The following is a 21,975-nucleotide window of genomic DNA, read 5'->3' on the forward strand; positions in this document are numbered from 1 at the left end:
CTGCACCGCTTAACCTGGAGCCTCAGTAAACCATGACAGATATCCCCTGAGAATAAGCCCTAATCCATCTTTTGGATGAAAAGATAATATAAGACCCTGTATTATTTTGGGTTCTTGATGGAGCTGTCCTATTCAGGTAGGCAACTACTGAAGACCAACCCCTGCCAGGACACTGAGAAGATCTGATTGGTGGGGGTGCCTGGTCATCAATAGAAAAGTAGTGGAGTAACCCCCTCTATAACTGTTCATTTCACAAGTCAGAAAATATAAATTGCTTACCTGTAATGTAAAACTGTTAATCCAGTGTAGCTATCTTCTAGAACAGAATCTTTGAAACTGGATTTCAACTAAGTGAAACATGCAAATAAGCAAACTGTATAAATTACACCGAGCTGATACTAACCACAAACCAATATTTAGCTCAGACCTTATGCATAAGGTAATATTACAGACCTATGTTGTATGGATCTGTTATTTTAACATTCATAGACTGCTATGAGCCCTAATGTACCTGTGTAATGCAGGTGACTGGATGCAATGCACAGATAACGCAAGGCAAGAACAGTCAGTGACTGATAGAATTCTGTTTAAATGCAGTAGTGATTTATAGTACTTCTAAACAGTTGGTGATAATAACAAGGCAAATCAATAATAAACCAAATAACGATACGAGTGAAATAGCTATGAAAGTTCTTCACTATATAACACTAATGTCCTCTTCATGAAGGAGTTCACACGTAGGTTCTCTCTTTATCTCTGGCCCTAGCAGGGGTCACCGAGTTTTCCCGTTGGGCAACAAGTCTTTCTGATGAAGTCTATTAAAGCGCATTGAGCCTCCCACGCAACAATCAGCCACCTCTTAACCTGCTGTCCTGAACCTGGCTAACTCCAGTACCGTATGTTAAAACTGGAAGTGATGGCCCTGCTCACTCGCGTTGTCTCCTTGCGGATCTTCGCTGCTTGAACATCGGTAAACATCTGGGCCTGGAGCAGAGAGGACAGGGGCTCTTGCAGGCGACTTCTGGTCTCTGGGTGTTGACCAGCGCAGTAGGAACTCTGGGTCTTCCCGGACATAGTTTGAACCTTTTCAGGCCGTGATCGGCACCATGCCCTGGTTGTGCAGACTTCCTACTGAGGCATGTCATGCTGACCTCAGCACCATCCCTGTTCCTCGTCTGCTCCTCTCTCTCTCTTGGCGTCAACTCTCCCTGCAGTTTGGCGTGAAAGGCTTTTATATCCCAGGACTCTGTCCTGCGAGTCACCTGACCAGGTCCCCACACAGCGCTGTTCCCCAAATTGATTCCACCTGATTGTACCCGGCCAGCAGATGGCAGTCTTTTCTCACTATGGTCACATCCCGTAAGGGCTCTTCAGGGGTATCACTGCTTCCTCTTACACCTGTGTACCTGATTTTATGTACAGGTACCCATGTTTGTTTGCTCTGGAAGAAACTGTGCAACAAACACAGTAATATGCACCAACATATACGGTATGAAGAAAATGTTCTCAACTATAGCAATAGATCCAGGAAAAATATTATACCCTGCTTAATACAACATGGAATACTCACACGTGTCTGTGATTTTGCAGTGTTTTTAGCTCATAAAAAGCACCATTAGTTTCATGCATTTTTACAAGCATTTTTTGGCTGACTTTTTTATTCATTGGGCCCAATTCATCCAAGTTTCACAATAAAATTGTGGTGTAAAAGCTCTTAGAAGTTGCAAAATATAGGTGCAACTCGGCGTTGCGCCAACATTTTGTGGCTTTTGGCATTCTCACATCAGTTTCTCCCTGCTCTGTCAAAATGGGTGGTGCATGGCGGGGACATGTCGCCACATCTCGCCTAATTCATGATAAGCTGTAATGTTTCCTACATCAGTAATCTCACTCCAGTTCCTGACTGGTGTAAGATCTTTGGTGTGGCGCCTGGAGGCACGCACCTAATCATGCATCAGAAGCATCTGACTCCACCACACCCCCTCATCGAGACCAGTGTGGACAACGCCGATCTTGATTAATTAGACCCATAGTTTTTTTACCTGCATTTTAAAATTCTTGATGCTATAGGAAAACAGATAAAAAATGCAATCAACCTGCTTTTAAAAAAAACACCAAGGACCCACTAAAGTACGCCAAATAATAAGTGGTGTAAATTTAAACTAGACAGTCTAAAGACACACAAAATATATAAAACATCTTGAGCTATTATGATAAGCATCTTTTAAAGGGGTTGTCCACTACTTAAATACTACAGGGGTTGTCCACACTTAACACAGATTATCAGATAAAATAAAAAAACACATTCACCTCCTGGACAGGCGCCATTCTAACGATGCCAGTGAGGCTGGAATGGGAAGGCTGCAATGTCATGAGACTGCGTGGAGACACAGTACTGGTCCTGGAAGGTGAGTATGAGTTTTTCTTATTTTATTGTGGGGCAATGTAGCATTTTAGTAGCAATAAACTAGTGCAGGACAATTCTTTTAAGGGTATATTCACACAACATTTTTGTCAGATGGGTAAAACCTGATAAGTTTTTCAAGAGGTAGAGACTTCAGGAAATGCCAGCGTTTTTGTTTCCTGAAGGGGCATTTTCTTTAGCGTTTTTATGTAATTTCTTGAGTGCTTTTTCAACATTTTGAATGTCAGCAATTTTTCCCACATTTTTGGGGTTTCTTTTGCACTGGCATCATCTGGACATATTATTTTTAACTCTATTCAATAATGAAAAAAATTACTAGCAGTTTTTGAAGCAAAAAAGGTGTCAAAACACTTAAAAAGATGAAAATAGAGGGGGAAGCCAGCACTGCTTAAGGTTAGAACGCATAAATTGGAGTGCATATGCACATAATGTCTAGCTGTATTCAAAAATGAGATATTTAGCAAAAAAATTGATCAATTCAATTGAGCCACCCCGCCGCGCCAAGGCAATCTCATATGGGGGGGTCCTACTCTATATATTTTTAATAAATGCTGTGCCATTACGGCCTCCTAAATACACTTAGAGCATGACCACATCAAGTGCAATCTGTACCTGAACATTGCTGGATCGCTCCCATGAAGCCAGATGAAGCAAGTGCAGATGAAGGCCAACCAGGTCTGAACACAGACATATCAGGAATGGCCTCCACACATTGCCTGACCAGCAAACATAGATGAAGGGCGATGTTGGTCCAGACACAGGTGCACAATTAAATAAAGCTTGGGGCAGGGTGGGGCTGCCGTGTGTGTGCACAGCAGCCTAATCCATCACAATGAACACAGAAAAATTATGGCGGACATATCCAAGCGTGCATGGCAACAGTGGTGGTGAGCCACAAACCAACAACAAGAAAATAGAGGGGGAAGCCAGCACTGCTTAAGGTTAGAACGCATAAATTGGAGTGCATATGCACATAATGTCTAGCTGTATTCAAAAATGAGATATTTAGCAAAAAAATTGATCAATTCAATTGAGCCACCCCGCCGCGCCAAGGCAATCTCATATGGGGGGGTCCTACTCTATATATTTTTAATAAATGCTGTGCCATTACGGCCTCCTAAATACACTTAGAGCATGACCACAACAAGTGCAATCTGTACCTGAACATTGCTGGATCGCTCCCATGAAGCCAGATGAAGCAAGTGCAGATGAAGGCCAACCAGGTCTGACCACCACTGTTGCCGTGCACGCTGGGTCATGTTCGCCATCTTTTCTGTGTTTATTGTGATTGATCTAGGCTGCTGTGCACACTCACGGCAGCCCCGCCCTGCCCCAGGCTTTATTTATTTTTGCATCCATGTCTGAGCCTGCATTGCTCTTCATCTGTGTTTGCTGGTCAGGCAGTGTGTGGAGGTCAAACCTGAGATGTCTGTGTTCAGACCTGGTTGGCCTTCATCTGCACCTGCTCCATCTGGCTGCACGGGAGTGATGCAGATATGCTTCAGGTATGGATTGCATTTGATATGGTCTTGCTTTTAAAACATTTAGGAGGCCGCAATGGCACAGTGAATAAATAAAAATGTAGAGTAGGACCCCCCATATGAGATTGCCTTGGCGTGGCGGGGTGGCTCAATATATTGATCAATATTTTGCTAAATGTCTCATTTTGAATGCAGTAAGATATGTGCATATGCACCTCATGTTATGCGTTCTGACCACTGGCAGTGCTGGCTCTTTTCTTTTTTTACTTAAAAAGATGCCATGGCATCTTCCGAAATTCTTTGGAGGCTATACCTTGACTTCTTTTATAAAATATAGAGCATCCTTGGGCAGTAAACGCCAGAAGAATGGACAGGTTACTTCTTAGCATCTTTGTAAATGTTAAGCGGTTTAAAGTCACTCAAAAGACTGAACATAGGAATTGTTGTGTCCCATGAATGGGAACAACTTGCTATGTATTTCTATGTTATGCATTGCACTCTGTTATTGCTAGGGAGAAGCCCTGCTCTTTGACGTTTGTCCCTTCTTCCCTTCTGTAGTTGATGATGTTAGCCCTTGCTCCTCCCTTAGGCCAGGTTCACATAGCATTAATGCAGTCCGTTCAATGCATGCGTTAAATGGGCTGCGTTAACGCTACTCACAAGTGAGTATGAGCCCTAGCAGTCAAGAGGTAATGGAAGCATTTCCATCCGAAGACTATGCCACAAGCTTAAGAGACCTCGATTTAGGTTCCGATGTCCCTCCCACGCAATGCAGCCTCGGTCTGCTATAGGATATTAAACAGGATGCATTTACTTTTCAAGTGTCACAATGTGACAAAAACGATTCACCAAATGAGGAGTCCTATCTGTCATAAACAGTACCTACGATTCTCTTGAATTCATCTCAACCATCACCATTCAAGGCAAGATTTTGCTAAGACAGCTCACTGCCGAAAATACCGATTGGGATCCTCTGCTGCCATCCCAGAACAACAAAGATGGGAGGCCTGGAAGAAGTCACTGAAGGTCCTAGAACAACTCCAAGTCCCATGTTGTTATTCTGTAAAATCTTCTTCAGTTGCCACCAGAAGAGAAGTCAACATATTCTCCGACGCGTCTACAGAAGCCATAGCCACAGTAGCTTATCTGAAGACCTTGGGAGCGCAAAATGAAGTGCACTGTGGTTTTGTTCTGGGTAAAGCCAAGCTAACCCCTAAACCTGCACACTCAGTACCAAGGCTTGAACTTTGTGCCACAGTATTGGCGGTAGAAATAGCTGAAGTCATGAGAGATGAAATGGACATCGCAATAGATTCCTTTACATTCTACACAAATAGTAGAGTGGTACTCGGATATATCTATAACAATACAAAACAATTTTATGACTACGTGAGTAATAGAGTAGAGCGCATTAGACATTTTGCTACTCCTGAGCAGTGGCATCAAATCCCGTCTGATCTAAATCCACCTAACCATGGAACGAGACTCACAGCTGCATCCAAGCTCGGTGAGAACATGTGGCTCACACCTCCGAGTATCTTTCACGAGGATACCTACGATAACTACGTCAGCAACGCATATGAGCTGTTGGACCCAGAATCTGACATGGAAATCAGACCAACTCCTAACCAACAAGAAGGAGATCTCGTTCTTTTAAAAGACAAAGAGGCTCATCGTAACCACTGGCCGATGGGCCTTATCACCAAGGTTGTGCCCAGTAATGATGGAAAGACTTGGAAGGTAGAAATCAAGGTGACAAAAGGGGGTTCAACTTGAATCTTCTTTCTCCCAGTCGCTGAATTGTGCTACTTTTACTGAAGGAGGACGTCACATGAACTGAACATTGTTGCTAGACTCTGTCACAGCAGGGAGCATATTCCTTCATAACCCAGCCATGTTAGGACATAAAACGATCTGCGTGCAACTGGACTTGAACACTTCCCCGTGGATTAAATGTTACTATTGGATTGTTGGGTTGGTGGAAGATTTGGCTTGTTGCGGCTTCATCAACCAAAAGATGTTTTTTTCTACTGAACTCATATTAATTTTTTATTTCTTTTTTCAAGAACTACGTGTCGTCACTTAAGTATGGACTTGAATTGTTGCATTATTGTTGCATAGTGTTTTCTTCTCTCTCCTCTTTTCAGGTTCTATGTCAGCGTTGGACAGCAATGACTCATCACGTCATACAGAGACATTGTGAAATCTGAAGATTTCAGATGGGGAGTGTTGTGTCCCATAAATGGGAACAACTTGTTATGTATTTCTGTGTTATGCATTGCATTCTATTGTTGCTAGGGAGAAACCCTGCTATTTGAAGTTTGTCCCTTCTTCCCTTCTGTAGTTGATGATGTTAGTCCTTGCTCCTCCCTTCTTCATTATCAGTTTGCTGTAGCCATCTTTGGATGCACATGTATACTTCTCTGTTTGGGATTACTCTTACCACCTGCTGCATTGTACTAAATACAAGATTTGAGAGAATATCAACTCTGTTTCTCCTGGACTCTTATTACAAATCAGTGCTGGCTGAGTTGGCGCTATCTGAGGATGCCTGGCATGGAGTACAACAATCATGCAGTTATCTAAAGGATTGATGGCAAAGGATTTAGAGACTCATACTGCCTTGAAGAGTCAGAATAGGAATAGCAATTTGTTTTTACATATTACTTATGTTTATTCTTTTGAGAGATTAGTTAGCGCATTTTCAGGCGGGTTTCAGAGTGTAGTCTGCCTAAAATAGATGTCATCTACACATACCCTAACTCTCTAAGCTTGAACTGTCTGAAAGTTAGACAGCATTAGTAAATCAGCCTCACTGTGTGTAAAACTATGCTTGGGGCTCGTGCAGGCAACCGTATTGTCATTATGAGTGCGATCCTATAAAACATTGGTTCAAACCCGGAACAATGTTATGTTGTGAGGCCATGTACACGTCTGATTTTTTACTCACACAGAGCTGATCCAGGGAAAAGAAATTACAATATGCCCGGGTTTGATCTATTTGGTCAATGAGTCCATGGAAAACATTGGACTGCACTGGGATGATTGAGTGCAGTCTGATTTCCATGGACTGACAATGGAGAAGATGGAGACATTTTTTCTCCATTTTCTCCTCATCCAAGGTAACCGAATAACAGTATAATCATCAGAGTGTGATCAGAGTGTGATTTGCCTAATCGACCCCATTCTCTCAGATATACAGGAGAATATACGGTTGTGTGTCCTCAGTCTAAATCTTTCATTTTCCCTCACAATTTTGTGTTTTGTTTTTTTTTTGTACTGAATGTCACACGAAAACCATAGATAGCTTTCAAAATAAGCTTGAAAGGAGAAAATTGTTGTTGGTATTGATATTGTCACAGTTTTAGAACCTTTTATGGTTTAGTTTTTCAATCAAGAGGACAGTGTTGGACAGTAATAGACTTACCATTCTCTGTAACGTAGTGGTTATAGATTTGTAGTACAAAGAGGAGCTATTTTGTAAACTAGGGTTGTACTGAAGGCCTTGTAATTCCAACGTATGTACCACAGTGAGGCTGTGTGTTGTTAAATACACTAGAGAAAAAAACATTTTGCAGACATTTATTTGCAGACTAATCAAACACAGACAAGTGACAAGTATAAGAGCATCTCATGCAACTTACAATATTTATTACAGTCTGAGTTAATGAGTTAAAGTCTAGCGTTTATATCTTAATATATATATATATATATATACGGTGGTCCAAAAGTAGGTGGACAGTATGTGTAATAGGGTTACGAAGGGGGAGGTTTATCAAACATGGTGTAAAGTGAAACTGACTCAGCTGCCCTTAGCAACCAGTCAGATTCCATTTTTCATTCTTCACATAGTCGAAAACCAAAAAGTGTCAGTGATTTGAAAAATTACATAAGAGATGCATTTCAAGAAATTAATACCCAAATTGTGCAAAAATTTTTGTCAAAGCGTAAGAGGCAGACTTCAAAGCTGTGCAAATTGTGATGGAAAACAGTTTGAGCACTGGCGTTGATAAAATTTAAGGGCTTTTGTATTATCGTTCAGAATAAAATTTAATTGTCAATGTTATGCTTGTGTTAGTAAATATAATTTTACATATAAATCAAAATAAATGGTATTATTTGCTGTCCACCTACTTTTGGACCACCCTGTATATATGAAAGTGAAAATACATTTATATAATTTATACAATGTGATTCTCTGGATTTTATTTTTGATATTCTATTTCTCAATGTTAAAATTAACCCACCCTTAAAATTATAGACTGTTCATGTCTTTGTTAGTGGGAAAACTTACAAAATCAGCAAGAGATCAAATAATTATTTCCTTCACTGTGTGTATATGGGTTTTCTAGTGTAACAATTTTATTTAAATGGGCATTGTGTACTGGACATAATTCCTAGTTTTAGTGGGGGCACTTCTAGGTACACTGCAAGTTAGGATATACTTGAAATCCATCTGTAGTATGCCGTCGCTACTTACATAGAGAGGCTGTGTTAAAGGGGATCTGTCACCCGATTTTAGCCCTATCACCTGCGGCATCGCCATCAGGGGCTTATCTACAGCATTCTGCAATGCTGTAGATAAGCCCCCGATGTAACCTGAAAGATAAGAAAAAGAGTTAGATTATACTAACTGGGGGGCGAGGTTGGGTGCGGTGGATGTCGCAGTCCAGTCCGGCGCCTCCCATCTTCTAGAGATGACGTCCTCCTTCTTACTTCTGCCGCGGCTCCTTCGCAGGCGTACTTTATCTGCCCTATTGAGGGCAGAGTAAAGTACTGCAGTGCACAGGCGCCGGGAAAGGTCAGAGAGATCCGGCGCCTGTGCACTGCAGTACTTTACTCTGCCTTCAACAGGACAGAGAAAGTACGCCTGCGCAGGAGCTGAGGGAGAAGTAAGGAGGAGAACAGCATCGTATGAAGATGGGAGGCTCCAGACCGGACAGCAACACCCATCGCACCGGACCGAACGCCAGGGTGAGTATAATCTAAAGGGTCTATTACACATACCGATATCGCTAGCGATATCGCTAAAGCGTCACCGATTTTGTGACGCAACAGCGATATCACTAGCGATCTTGCTACATGTGACACTTACCTCCGACCGGCCCCCCGCTGGATATCGCTGATCACGCAAGAACGTCCTGGGCCGTTTTCTTCTCGCTGGCGTCCTGCTGGCGCTGACGAGAGACAGATGGACGCAGGAGGAAGACGTCATCATCGCTGCGTGTGACAGGTAAGTAACGACCGCCGAGCATCGCTGCGTCGCTGGTGAGATCTGCCTGTTTGACAGCTCACTAGCGACCATTTAGCGATGCACCAGCGATCCTGACCGGGTCGTATCGTTGTCGGGATCGCTGGTGCATCGCTAAATGTAACGGGACCTTAACTCTTTTTTCTTATCTTTCAGGTTACATCGGGGGCTTATCTACAGCATTACAGAATGCTGTAGATAAGCCCCTGATGGCAGTGTCGGCAGCTGATAGGCCGAAAATGGGGTGACAGATTCCCTTTAGCTCAGGTAGATTAATATTTTGCTCATTACACTCTCCAAGTGACAATTACTTTAATAAACGTGGCAAGATGTGATTAAAGTGGATATGTCAAATACAGCACAAGAAGAGGATTTAGAGATCCACCAAAAAGGTGTATCGCAGCTTGAAAAAGAGCAGCGAAACGTGCATCGGTGGCGAGGGGCTTTGATCCAGTGTGTACATATTATGGGTAAGCACTTAGCGTATATTTTATGTACTATTTGATTTATGCCAGCCTATATTTGGGCGCACGTGCATATGATTGTGCTGGCATGATATCTATTACTGTATCCCCATAATTGTATATATAATGTTGGCACTTTAGCACTTTATATGATTTCTGATGAGTGACCTTAGCCATCACTACATCACTATCTCATCCTTCGTTTATTTATATGTGTATTGTTACTTATTTTGGTATATATGTTAAATAAATTGATATTTTTATATTATTATGGACTGCAAACTCCTTTGTAATTCTCTTGGTTCTGTGGTTGTAATGTAGAATGCTGCATCCAAAATGCTGCTACTCCTGTTGGTGGGCACGCTGCCTTAGGTGCTGTGTTAATACTAACACAACACTGATCTTTAGAGGACCTGCCACCAGTTTTTATGTTGAACTGGACACACAATGTGACCGCGGCTGCAGAGCGCGAGAAAATATTTATTTTATTTTGCATCTCTGATGCGGCAATATTAGTAATCAAAGTATTTGGCATCTACTGAGTTAATGTTCATTAAGTCCAAGTAGGCTTTATCAGAGAGTTTTCACTGGGGTGTGAATTTCTTTCCCCTGTATGATATTGCCCGATCATAAGCAGGCAGTAACACATGGGAGAAAAACATGCCCCACCATGCTTTGCGCTTACTGTCTGCTAAGTACAAATTGCCAAGTTTCTGTGAGCACCATAGTCATAAGTGTGATTGCTGACACCTTTGAACTTTCAACTCTGGACAGGACAGTATAGCAGATATGACCATACTATGAAAAAAGAGCTAATAGAAAGGTTTGTAATGTGACATGGCTAAACTCAGTTAGGCTGCCCCTTATCTGAAAGGGGTTAGTCATATATGCTCTATTTCCAGTAATATCATGCAAGACCAAGAGATCAGGACTAGAGATGAGGAAATTTGTTCGGATTTGGTTCCGAATACGATCGGAGTCGAATATTGTTTTTGCAATAGTCCTCGAACACAGCCGAAGGTCATTAGAGTCAATGGGAGGAGAAATAACCGAATATGTTTGGAATCGATCATAAGACATACATTCGGCACGAATAGTGTTCGAATATGGTCCGAATATGTCAAAATCAGATTCGGGGCCAAAATCCGAACAAATTTGCTCATCTCTAATCAAGACTCTCTGTCATTGTACCTTACACACTGAGAAACTTGATCTAAGCTATTGTGGGGCATGTTCTTTTTCTCCTGTATGTTGCTGCCTGTTTATGATTGGTCAACTTGAAACAGAAGGAAGACGTATACTCCCTCAGAATGTCTCTGATAACACCTAGTTACACTCCAGGAATATTCTGCTCTACAGCCATTATTACATTGTGTGTCCAGTTCAGCATGAAAAATTTGGTGAAAGATCTCCTTTAAAATGAAAGTGTCATCAAAAAATGACCTACTTCCTAAATCAGGCTTTTATGTTACATGTATGTACATGTATTGTAATGTCCAATGACGTGCACAGTATGTCATAAGACATCTCCCCTGCTTTGATGAGGGCTCCGGCGCTGAGCCCGCATCAAAGCCGGGACATGTCAGCTGTTATGAACAGCTGACATGTGCCCGCAATAGGCGCGAGCGGAATCGCCGTCCGCCCGCGCCTATTAACTAGTTAAATGCCGCTGTCAAAGCTGACAGCGGGCATTTAAATAGCATTTCCGGCCGCCGGGCCGGAAATGACCTCATCGCCGACCCCCGTCACATGATCGGGGGTCGGCGTCATGTTGCCTGGACAACCAGAGGTCTCTATGAGACCTCTATGGTTGTTCCAGGCATATGGCTTTCAGCGCCACCCGGTGGTCGGCACTGAAAGCACACCAGTAAATCTGCTACATATGGGCGATCTGCTCATCGCCCATATGTAGCAGAGCCGATCGGGTTGCGCAAGCTTCTAGCCTCCTATGGAGGCTATTGAAGCATGCCAAAAGTAAAAAAAAAAAATGTTTAAAAATAAAAAAAAATTAAAAAAACCTAAAAGTTCAAATCACCCCCCTTTCGCCCCAATCAAAATAAAACAGTAAAAAAAAAAATCCTACATACACATATTAGATATCGCCGCGTTCAGAATCGCCCGATCTATCAATAAAAAAAAACATTAACCCGATCGCTAAACGGCGTAGCGAGAAAAAAATTAAAAACGCCAGAATTACGTTTTTTTTGGTCACCAAGACATTGCATTAAAATGCAATAACGGGCGATGAAAAGAACGTATCTGCACAAATGTGGTATCATTAAAAACATCAGTCCGCCACAGAAAAAATAAGCCCTCACCCGACCCCAGATCATGAAAAATGGAGACGCTACGGGTCTTGGAAAATTGCGCAAATTTTTTTTTTTTTTAGCAAACTTTGGAATTTTTTTTCACCACTTAGATAAAAGAGGACATAGACATGTTTGGTGTCTATGAACTCATAATGACCTGGAGAACCATAATGGCAGGTCAGATTTAGCATCTAGTGAACCTAACAAAAAAGCCAAGCAAAAAACAAGTGTGGGATTGCACTTTTTTTGCAATTTCACCGCACTTGGAATTTTTTTCCCATTTTCGAGTACACGATATGGTAAAAGCAATGATGTCATTTAAAAGTACAACTCGTCCCGCAAAAAATAAGCCCTCACATGGCCATATAAACGGAAAAATATAAAAGTTATGGCTCTGGAAAGAAGGGGAGGGAAAAATGAAAATGTAAAACCAAAAATACCCCTGGTCGTTAAGGGGTTAAAACATTTTTGTTAATTCTTTTCTATTTTTCATATCAAAATCTATATTAACAATATTCACACTTTCTAGACTTGTTGTTCCTGTTCTTTCAGAAAATCCACATGAACCTTAGCAACAATATTGTAGCCCACACCATGTTCACTGTATTGAAAAGCAACTAAAGATGTGAAGTGTAGGGGAGCAGGAATGTGACAGCATCTGCTGCAAATGGTGTATCTCGTGTTATCTATTGTATATAAAGGAGTTACCGTACTTTTCATTGTAATCCTATCTGTGATGATAATGAAACTCCTGAAAAGTATTTTTTTAAGAGCAAGAAGTATGAGTATAAAATAGTCCCAGTAGTCAGTGTGAAAATGTCACGATTTCTAATTATTTTTTTAAATACAGAACATCATGTGAAAAATAAAGCAAACCAGTAAAGACTGTAAGGAGGGTATATAAATATATTCCATGTTTTGGAATCAGAGGTGTATATTCCATACACTCACAGTTCCGCAATAACCAGCCAAGTAGTGGAAGCAGCCACGGTCTCGTCCATCACACGTTAGCCAATTGCATACAGTGGGGAGAATAAGTATTTGATCCCTTCCTGATTTTGTAAGTTTGTCCACTGACAAAGACATGAACAGTCTAAAATATTAAGGGTAGGTTAATTTTAACATTGAGAGATAGAATATCAAAAATAAAATCCAGAAAATCACACCCCACTAGCTTTTGTTCCTGACTGTCTGTCAACCAATTCCTTTTTTATATCTTTCTAATTCCTAAAATTAAACTTACACTGAACTTGTTATATTTCCTCCATCACAATCCACTTTGTCACCACAATAATCCTTCTCTGTTACCATCCCACCAACTTCCTATACACAAGTACATTGTCTATAGGTAACAGACGTCACATTCATTGATCTGTTTGTAAAATGTTTGAGACCAATGTTGGGCAGCAAAGTGACTTAGTGATTAGCACTTTAGCCTTGCAGTTCTTAGGTCCAAGTCGCTCAGTGGTTAGCACGTTAGCCTTGCAGTTCTTAGGTCCAAGTGGCTTAGTGGTTAGCACTTTAGCCTTATAGTTCTTAGGTCCTGAGGTCAAATTCCACCAAGGAATTTAATAATAATAATCTTTATTTTTATATAGCGCTAACATATTCCGCAGCGCTTTACAGTTTGCACTCATTATCATCGCTGTCCCCAATGGGGCTCACAATCTAAATTCCCTATCAGTATGTCTTTGGAGTGTGGGAGGAAACAGGAGTGCCCAGAAGAAACCCACGCAAACACGGGGAGAACATACAAATGCCTTGCAGATGTTGTCCTTGGTGGGACAAATGATGAATTTGAATGCCAAAAATGTTTCTTCAATTGTGCAGGTATACATTGGTATACCAACTTTTCAACGGTATAAAAAAGTGTAGCCATCTACTGCACCATTTTTATAACTATTACAATGTACAGATATAGACACAATTTAAATTTTTGGCACCCTTCTGTTAAAGTAAGAGTAAACCACAATGGTCACTGAAATATCTTGAAACTGACAAAAGTAATTTTCAATATAAATTTACTGAATATCAGTTAATGAAAATCAGACATTGCTTTTAAATTGGGGTTCAACAGAAAAATAAAAATAAACTAATGAAACGCGCTTGGACAAAAAAGCCTGAAAATAATTTGACCATAGGGACATGTGAAACTAATTTGTGTCCTGTAATTAGCATCACAGGTGTCTACAAAAAGTAAGTGCATATTTAAAGGTTGAAAAGGAGTCACTGTGCTCTTTGTCATCATGATGTGTGAGGCTGGAGTCACACTAGCGAGGAATATGGACAAGAGCTTTGCGATAAAACATTGCATAGCACTCGGACCGCTGTTAATCTATGGGGCAGCTCTCATCACCATTTTTTGTTTCGGCCATATTATACTGTGTATATCGGCCGAGACTCGCCAATGCCAGTCTATGGGTGTGAGAAAAAAATCGCACACCACACAGACCATCCGTGTGACTTGCGAGAAATACGCATCGGTGTCCTTTGAAAAGCTGGCAATTCATGTGCGGTGTACAGTAAAATCACACTGACAGGTTAGCAAAGAATATATATATATATATATATATATATATATATATATATATATAAATAGATGTCAGTGACACACACATACAGTGCCTTGCGAACACAGCTCATCACCTTGAACACACCATCCCCACTGTCAAACATGGTGGTGGCAGCATCATGGTTTGGGGCTGCTTTTCTTCAGCAGGGACAGGGAAGCTGGTTAAAAATGATGGGAAGATGGATGGAGTCAAATACAGGACCATTCTTGAAGAAAACCTGTTGGTGTCTGCAAAAGACCTGAGACTGGGACGGAGATTTGTCTTCCAACAAGACAATGATCCTAAACATAAAGCAAAATCTACAGTGGAATGGTTCACAAATAAACGTATCCAGGTGTTAGAATGGCCAAGTCAAAGTCCAGACCTGAATCCAATCGAGAATCTGTGGAAAGAGCTGAAAACTGCTGTTCACAAACGATCTCCATCCAACCTCACTGAGCTCGAGCTATTTGCGAAGGAAGAATGGGCAAGAATTTCAGTCTCTCGATGTACAAAACTGATAGAGACATACCCCAAGCGACATGCACCTGTAATTGCAGCAAAAGGTGGCACAACAAAGTATTAAGTTAAAGGGGCCGAATAATATTGCATGCACCACTTTTCAGTATTTGACTTTCCACAAAAATTTAAAATAACCAATACATTTCGTTCAACTTCACAATTGTGTCCCACTTGTTGTTGATGCTTCACCAAAAAAATTTACATTTGGTATCTTTATGTTTGAAGCATGATATGTGGGAAAAGATTGAAAAGTTCCAGGGGACCGAATACTTTCGCAAGGCAGTGTATATATATATATATATATATATATATATATGTTTTGAAGATTATTTTGTTTTAAAACGATGTGTAAAGGACAGAGAACTGCTGTATGTAAAAGCTCATGTTAAAATCGCATTGCATACGGATTGCATACGGATTTCATACGGATACTTGATGCGAGGAAATCACATCATCGCTTTGCATACGGATTACATACGGAGAACACTCCTGCGATTCTCGGCCGAGAAAATTGGACTGATTTTTCATACGGCAAGTGTGACGCCAGCCTAACACAAACACACTGAACATAGACCAAAGAAAGCTAAGGAGAGAGTTGTCTAAGGTGATTTTAAACAAAATTATAGACAAACATGTTAAAGGTGAAGGCTAAAAGACTATCTCCATATAGCTTTATGTTCCTTTTACTACAGTTGCATGTTATTCAAAAGTTTAAAGTGACTAGGGCTGTAGCCAACCTCTCATGTGGTTATAAGTGGAAAATTGATCAGCTGGATAATACAAATATTAACCAAAGAGTCCAGAACAACCTCCAAACAGATTTACCCCTTCACAACCTTTTTCGGTTTCGTTTTTTGCTCCCCTTCCTCCCAGAGCCATAACTTTGTTATTTTTCCATCAATATGGTTATGTGAGGGGTTATTTATTGCAGGACAAGTTGAACTTTTAAACAACACCATTGACTTTACCATATAGTGTACTGGAAAATGGGAAAAAAAATTCCAGGTGCTGTGAAAATGCAAAAGAGTGCAACTCCACAATTGTTTTTTGGGTTTTTTAGTTACCATGTTCACTAAATGCTAAAACGGACCTGCCAATATGATTCCCCAGGTCAGTACGAGTACGCAGGTACCAAACATTCATAGGTTATTTTTTATTTAAGTAGTAAAAAAAAATCCAGTCTTTGTAAGGGGAAAAAAATGCAAAAATTTTCCGAGACCTGAAGCATCTCTATTTTTTGGGATGTGGGGCTGGGTGATGGCTTATTTTTTGCGACCTGAGCTGTTGTTTTAATTGATACAGTTTTGGCATGGATATGATGTTTTTATTGTCCGTAATTCTGGTATTTTGAATTTACTTTATATTTTGATAGATTGGACATTTCTGAAGTTAGTGATACCAAATATGTGTATTTTTTAACTGTGTTATTCTGCATGGGGCAAAAGGGGTGAATTATGTTTTTTGCATTTTTTAAATAATTTGTAAAGCATTTTTTTACTTGCTTCAATAGTTATCTTATGAGACTTGAAGCTGTAATCGTCTGATTGCCTGTGCTACACAGAGTAGGGCTTTGCGTTTGCGATAACTATCAATGAAGTCTTTTACAACGCTCTGGAGTGAATTTTCTATGAGTCATGATATAAATCTTATCGAACATCTGTGGAAGGAGCTGAAACATGCCGTCTGGAGAAAACACAATTCAATCCTGAGGCAACTGGAGCAGTTTGCTCTCAAGGAGTGGATCTGAATACCTGTGGACAGGTGCTGAAGTCTTAGGGTTAGGCCGGGAACACACACGCGAGAAACTCGGCTGAGTCTCGCATGTTAATACCCGGCACTGCCGCTGGCACTCGGGATCGGAGTGTTCAGCCGCATAGCAATACATGCCGCAGCACACTCCCCTCCTTCATGACATATGACAGAAACTTATGTCATATGTCATGTCCCTGCCTTTGATGCGGGCTTACATGCTGTTAGGCCAGGATCGCACAAGTGAGAAACTCGGACGAGTCTCGCACTTCAATACCTGACACTGCCGCTGGCACTTGGGAGCGGCGCGTGCGGCTGCATGTATTTCTATGCAGCCGCATGCTCCGCTCCTGAGTGCCGGTGGCAGTGCCGGGTATTAATATGTGAAACTTGGCCAAGTTTCACGCATGTGTGATCCTGGCCTTATAGAAATTGTTTGCAGTGATTGCCCAAAAAGCTTGTTTTTCTATTGAGTCAAAATTAAAAAATAATGTCTGATTTTCATTAGTTGGTATTGAGTAAATTTCAATTGAAAATTACTTTAGTCAGCTTCAAGTTATTTCAGTGACCATTGTGGGTTTTCCTACTTTAACAGCTGCGTGCAAACAATTTTGTCCACTTCTGTATTACCACCATATTTTTCCATGTAAAATGCAACTGCTACTGCCATCACTAATATTAATAAAAATGTTGATATTTCCGTGTTGAAGAAATACATCTGCAAGGAGCTGGCTGTTCTCCCGGTGTTTGCGTGAGTTTCCTCCCACACACCATAGACATCCTGATAGTGAATGTAGATTGTAAGCCCTAATAGGGACAGTGACGGTAATGTGCTCTGGAAGTTAATGGTGCTATATAAGCAAGTAAAATAAACGTTAAACATGAATGACAACTATGTTTCATCAGCTGTGCTGGTATACATTGGTATACTTTCATTTCAACTGTACAATCTTCTGTAACTATTACGATGTATTACCACCATATTATGCCATACAAAAAGCTGCTACTACTGCCACCACTAATACTTATAAAAATGTTGATAAAATCACTAAATGAAAGTTGAAAATCGCCAAATGAAAGCATTCTAGAGTGCCATATTTTCTGCCTTAATATGATAACTCGATATTATTTATCAAGACTAAAAGAGTAAGGGCTCATACTCACATGCTAGAAACTGGGACGAGTCTCGCACGTCAATACCTAGCACTCAGGACCGGAGTGTGCGGCTGCATGTATTTCTATGCAGCTGAACTCTCCAAAACGAGTGCCAGCGGCAGTGCCGGGTATTGACGTGCGAGACTCGTTCGAGTTTCTCGAGTCCTAAAAGAGATGCTACCAGTGAGTCATAGAGAATCTTTCACTGATTTTTTTAATTTAAAGGGAATCTGTCAGCACATTTGAGCTATCTAACCTATTAATATGGGCATACAGGTTATAGACTGCTGAAAAAAAGCCCTACCTGTATGTCTCATATCAGATGTCTTGTGGAAAATTCAGCCTTAATCCCTTTATGTAACTGAGTTCTCCCATGCTATGGGGAGGATGTTGCCCGGAAAATACTGTTGTCTCTTCATTATCCTAACTTTATCCTCCCACATCATCACTTTGTCCTGTGACGTCAGGCTGGAAATCCCAAGCCTGCGTATTCTGACTTCCAATGCTCCTCTTCAGTGTTCATCTCATCAATGGACATATGCCCATATTAATAGTTTAGATAGGTCAAATGTGGTAACAGATTCCTTTTAAACTGAATACCTCCTCCGATTGGCACTGTATCGCGGATTCTGGAACAATTTTCATCTACGACATGGCCCTTGTTTTGATTGGCCAGCATCATAGAAGAGCAATCGTAAACACCCACATAGAGGTTCTGTGTTATACGCCCAATTATTTTAAAACAATAACTGGGGGCATAACTTTGGAACGGAAGGGCACAGAAAAAGAAGACAAATTGTTCCAGAATCAGTGAAACGGTGGCAATTGGAGTAAATATTCAGATTTAATTTAAAATATTCAGGTCATATTTACGGTTAATAATAAAATCCAGTGAAAGGTCTTTAATTATTTATTCTGATCAAAATGGAATTCATTTGTTTGTTGTATATAATAACTGATCATATTACTTTAGTAGCACTTATATTTAGTAGAATTATGGGGCAAACAATTTGAGTGGAGAGCCAAAGGGGAACATATCTATAGGCATGCTACACCAAGCATTTAAAGGGAAACTATCTTGATGTATTTGCCGTCTGATCTGTGAACAGCTTGTTATAGAGAAGATGAGCAGAATGAGATATGGTTTTGTTAGAAAAGGTTTAGTGTAACTTGTATTTTGCTCATTGAAATCTCTGGTGTTTGTATGGATAGGACTGCCCACTGGACTCATATGCATACAGATTTTCAACATGACATGCTTCATTTAACCAAGAACTAGGTGGGATTTCCTCCAGTAAATACTGTCATCTATTATACCACTTTTAAAGAGAGTTTTAGTGTTTAGGTAAGAAAAAATATGCACACTTACTTATTAATAGTCCGGCTGTGAGACTGATGGCCGTGCCTCCAAGAAATATTGAGGCCAATATCCATTTGCAGCATCGTGTGTGTATGAAATTCACCTTGTCCACATCTAAAACAGGCAGTGTATCATCACATTGCTGGACTGCCATTGTAACAAAAGAGCTGTAGAGAGTAGACAAGTGTCATGCCACTTTCACAATATGAGAGTAATGCTTCCCCCCAAAAAAATTGTAGGGCACTAAGGTCAGCAGTATAGAGGTGTACTTTTTATGAAGGCATTATCATAAAAACTTTCCAATTCACACACTTAAAGGGATCCTGTCACTTCCAGAAAATATTTACTTGCAGATATCTGTAAGTAATTAGTATTTAAATCATGTCTTGCTGCCTTACTGAAACAACGGCTGCAGGAAGAAAATTAAGTTATATTTTCCATGCAGCCGCTCACTTTCAGTATTTAGGTGGGAGCAGAAAGCGGTTACAGTCAGTGCTTACTCTTCTGGGAGCTCGCTGTAATCACTCCCTTGCACATTGATTGACAGCCTGTGGTCCACTCCCAGTAAGCGTAGCAGACGCGATTTAAATCTTATTTACCTGCAATTATATCTGCAAGAAAATAGCATTTTTGGCAAAGAAAAATTCCATTTATATGCAATGCTTGTTTGTTTTACTTGTTCTTTTATTCTTATTTCGATCATTTCCCGAAATATAATAACAACACTTTGCAAAGTGAATAACAACATATGTGATTTTTTTTTCTCTGAAGTAATGTTCTAGTTTATCTACCGTACATTTTATAAGATGTGTTGAGGACATGATTTTGTGGCATTGACTAATATATACTGTATGTATGAGAGGTTTTTCTCCTGCACTTGTTAGTATAGCTTTCCTCGCAGACTGCACAACTACACTGCATTACAAATATACAGTTGTGTGAAAAAGTGTTTGCCCCCTTCCTGATTTCCTAATCTTTTGCCTGTTTGTCACACTTAAATGTTTCAGATGACCAAGCACATGTAAATATTAGACAAAGATAACATAAGTTATCACAAAATGCAGTTTTTAAATGAATGTCTTTATTTTTAAGGGTAAAAGAAATTAACCCCTTCACTACCAAGGGTGGTTTGCACGTTAACTACCGGGCCAATTTTTACAATTCTGACCACTGTACCTTTATGAGGTCATAACTCTGGAACGCTTTCATGGATCCCGGTGATTCTGACATTGTTTTCTCGTGACATATTGTACTTCATGTTAGTGGTAAAATTGCATTCAAATAACTTGCGTTTATTTGTGAAAAAAACGGAAATTTGGCGAAAATTTAGAAAATTTCGCAATTTTCCAACTTTGAATTTTTATGCCCTTAAATCACAGCGATACGGCACACAAAAAACTTAATACATAACATTTCCCACATGTTTACTTTACATCAGCACAGTTTTGGAACCAAAATTTTTTTTTGTTAGGAAGTTATAAGGGTTAAAAATTGACCAGCGATTTCTCATTTTTGCAACACCATTTTATTTTTAGGGACCACTTCACATTTGAAGCCACTTTGAGGGGTCTATATGATAGAAAATACCCAAAAGTGACACCATTCTAAAAACTGCACCCCTTAAGGTGCTTAAAACCACATTCAAGAAGTTTATTAACCCTTTAGGTGCGTCACAGGAATTTTTTGAATATTAAAAAAAAAATGAACATTTAACTTTTTTCACAAAAAAAATACTTCAGGTTCAATTTTCTTTATTTTACCAAGGGTAACAGGAGAAATTGGACTGCAAGACTTATTGTGCAATTTGTCCTGAGTACGCTGATACCTGATATGTGGGGGGGAACCACTGTTTCGGCGCATGGCAGAGCTCAGAATGGAAGGAGCGCAAAATTGGCTGGAATTCAGATCGGACGCCATGTCACGTTTGGCGAGCCCCTGATGTATCTAAACAGTGGAAACCCCCCCAAGTGACCCCATTTTGGAAACTAGACCCCCCAAGGAACTTATCTAGATATGTGGTGAGAACTTTGAACCCACAAGGGCTTCACAGAAGTTTATAACGTACAGCGGTACAATTAAAAAATCATATTTTTTCCACAAAAAATGATCTTTTCACCCCCAATTTTTATTTTTCCAAGGGTAACAGGACCCTAAAAGTTATTGTGCAATTTGTCCTGAGTACGCTGATACCCCATATGTGGGTGTAAATGACTATTTGGGCGCATAGCAGAGCTCGGAAGGGAAGCAGCGCCATTTGACGTTTTTGGCTAGAATTGAGATCGGACACCATGTCGCGATTGGAAAACCCCTGATGTACCAAAACAGTGGAAACCCCCACAAATGACACCATTTTGGAAACTAGACCCCCCAAGGAACTTATCTAGATGTGTGGTGAGCACTTTGAACCCCCCAGTGCTTCACTGAAGTTTATAACGTCCGGGCGTGAAAATAAAAAAATCGTATTTTTTCCACAAACATGATCTTTTAGTCCCCATTTTTTTATTTTCCCAAGGGTAACAGGAGAAATTGGACCCCAAAAGTTGTTGTCCAATTTGTCCTGAGTACGCTGATACCTCATATGTGGGAGAAAACTACTGTATGGGCACACGTCGGGGCTCGGAAGGGAAGTAGTGACGTTTTGGAATGCAGACTTTGATGGAATGGTCTGCGGGTGTCATGTTGCGTTTGGAGAGCCCCTGATGTACCT

At 40.4% G+C, this 21,975-nt stretch overlaps 1 protein-coding gene across 1 annotated transcript in view; it reads right to left on the reverse strand.

Moving 5' to 3' along the window:
• TMPRSS9 (transmembrane serine protease 9) overlaps window positions 1-19,422 on the reverse strand; it is a 113,413-nt gene extending 93,991 nt beyond the window's left edge. The window contains exons 1-3 of the mRNA XM_073545109.1: window positions 19,278-19,422; window positions 7,334-7,461; window positions 280-347 (exon numbers count right to left, since the gene is read on the reverse strand). Of these exons, the coding sequence (XP_073401210.1) occupies window positions 280-347; window positions 7,334-7,461; window positions 19,278-19,422 (341 nt within the window). The remainder of the gene's footprint in view (window positions 1-279; window positions 348-7,333; window positions 7,462-19,277) is intronic.
• Between the last annotated feature and the right edge of the window lie 2,553 nt (window positions 19,423-21,975).

Source organism: Dendrobates tinctorius, unplaced genomic scaffold (assembly GCF_039654945.1).
Source record: "Dendrobates tinctorius isolate UK_male_01 unplaced genomic scaffold, ASM3965494v1 ptg000011l, whole genome shotgun sequence".
NCBI classification, from domain to species: domain Eukaryota; kingdom Metazoa; phylum Chordata; class Amphibia; order Anura; family Dendrobatidae; genus Dendrobates; species Dendrobates tinctorius.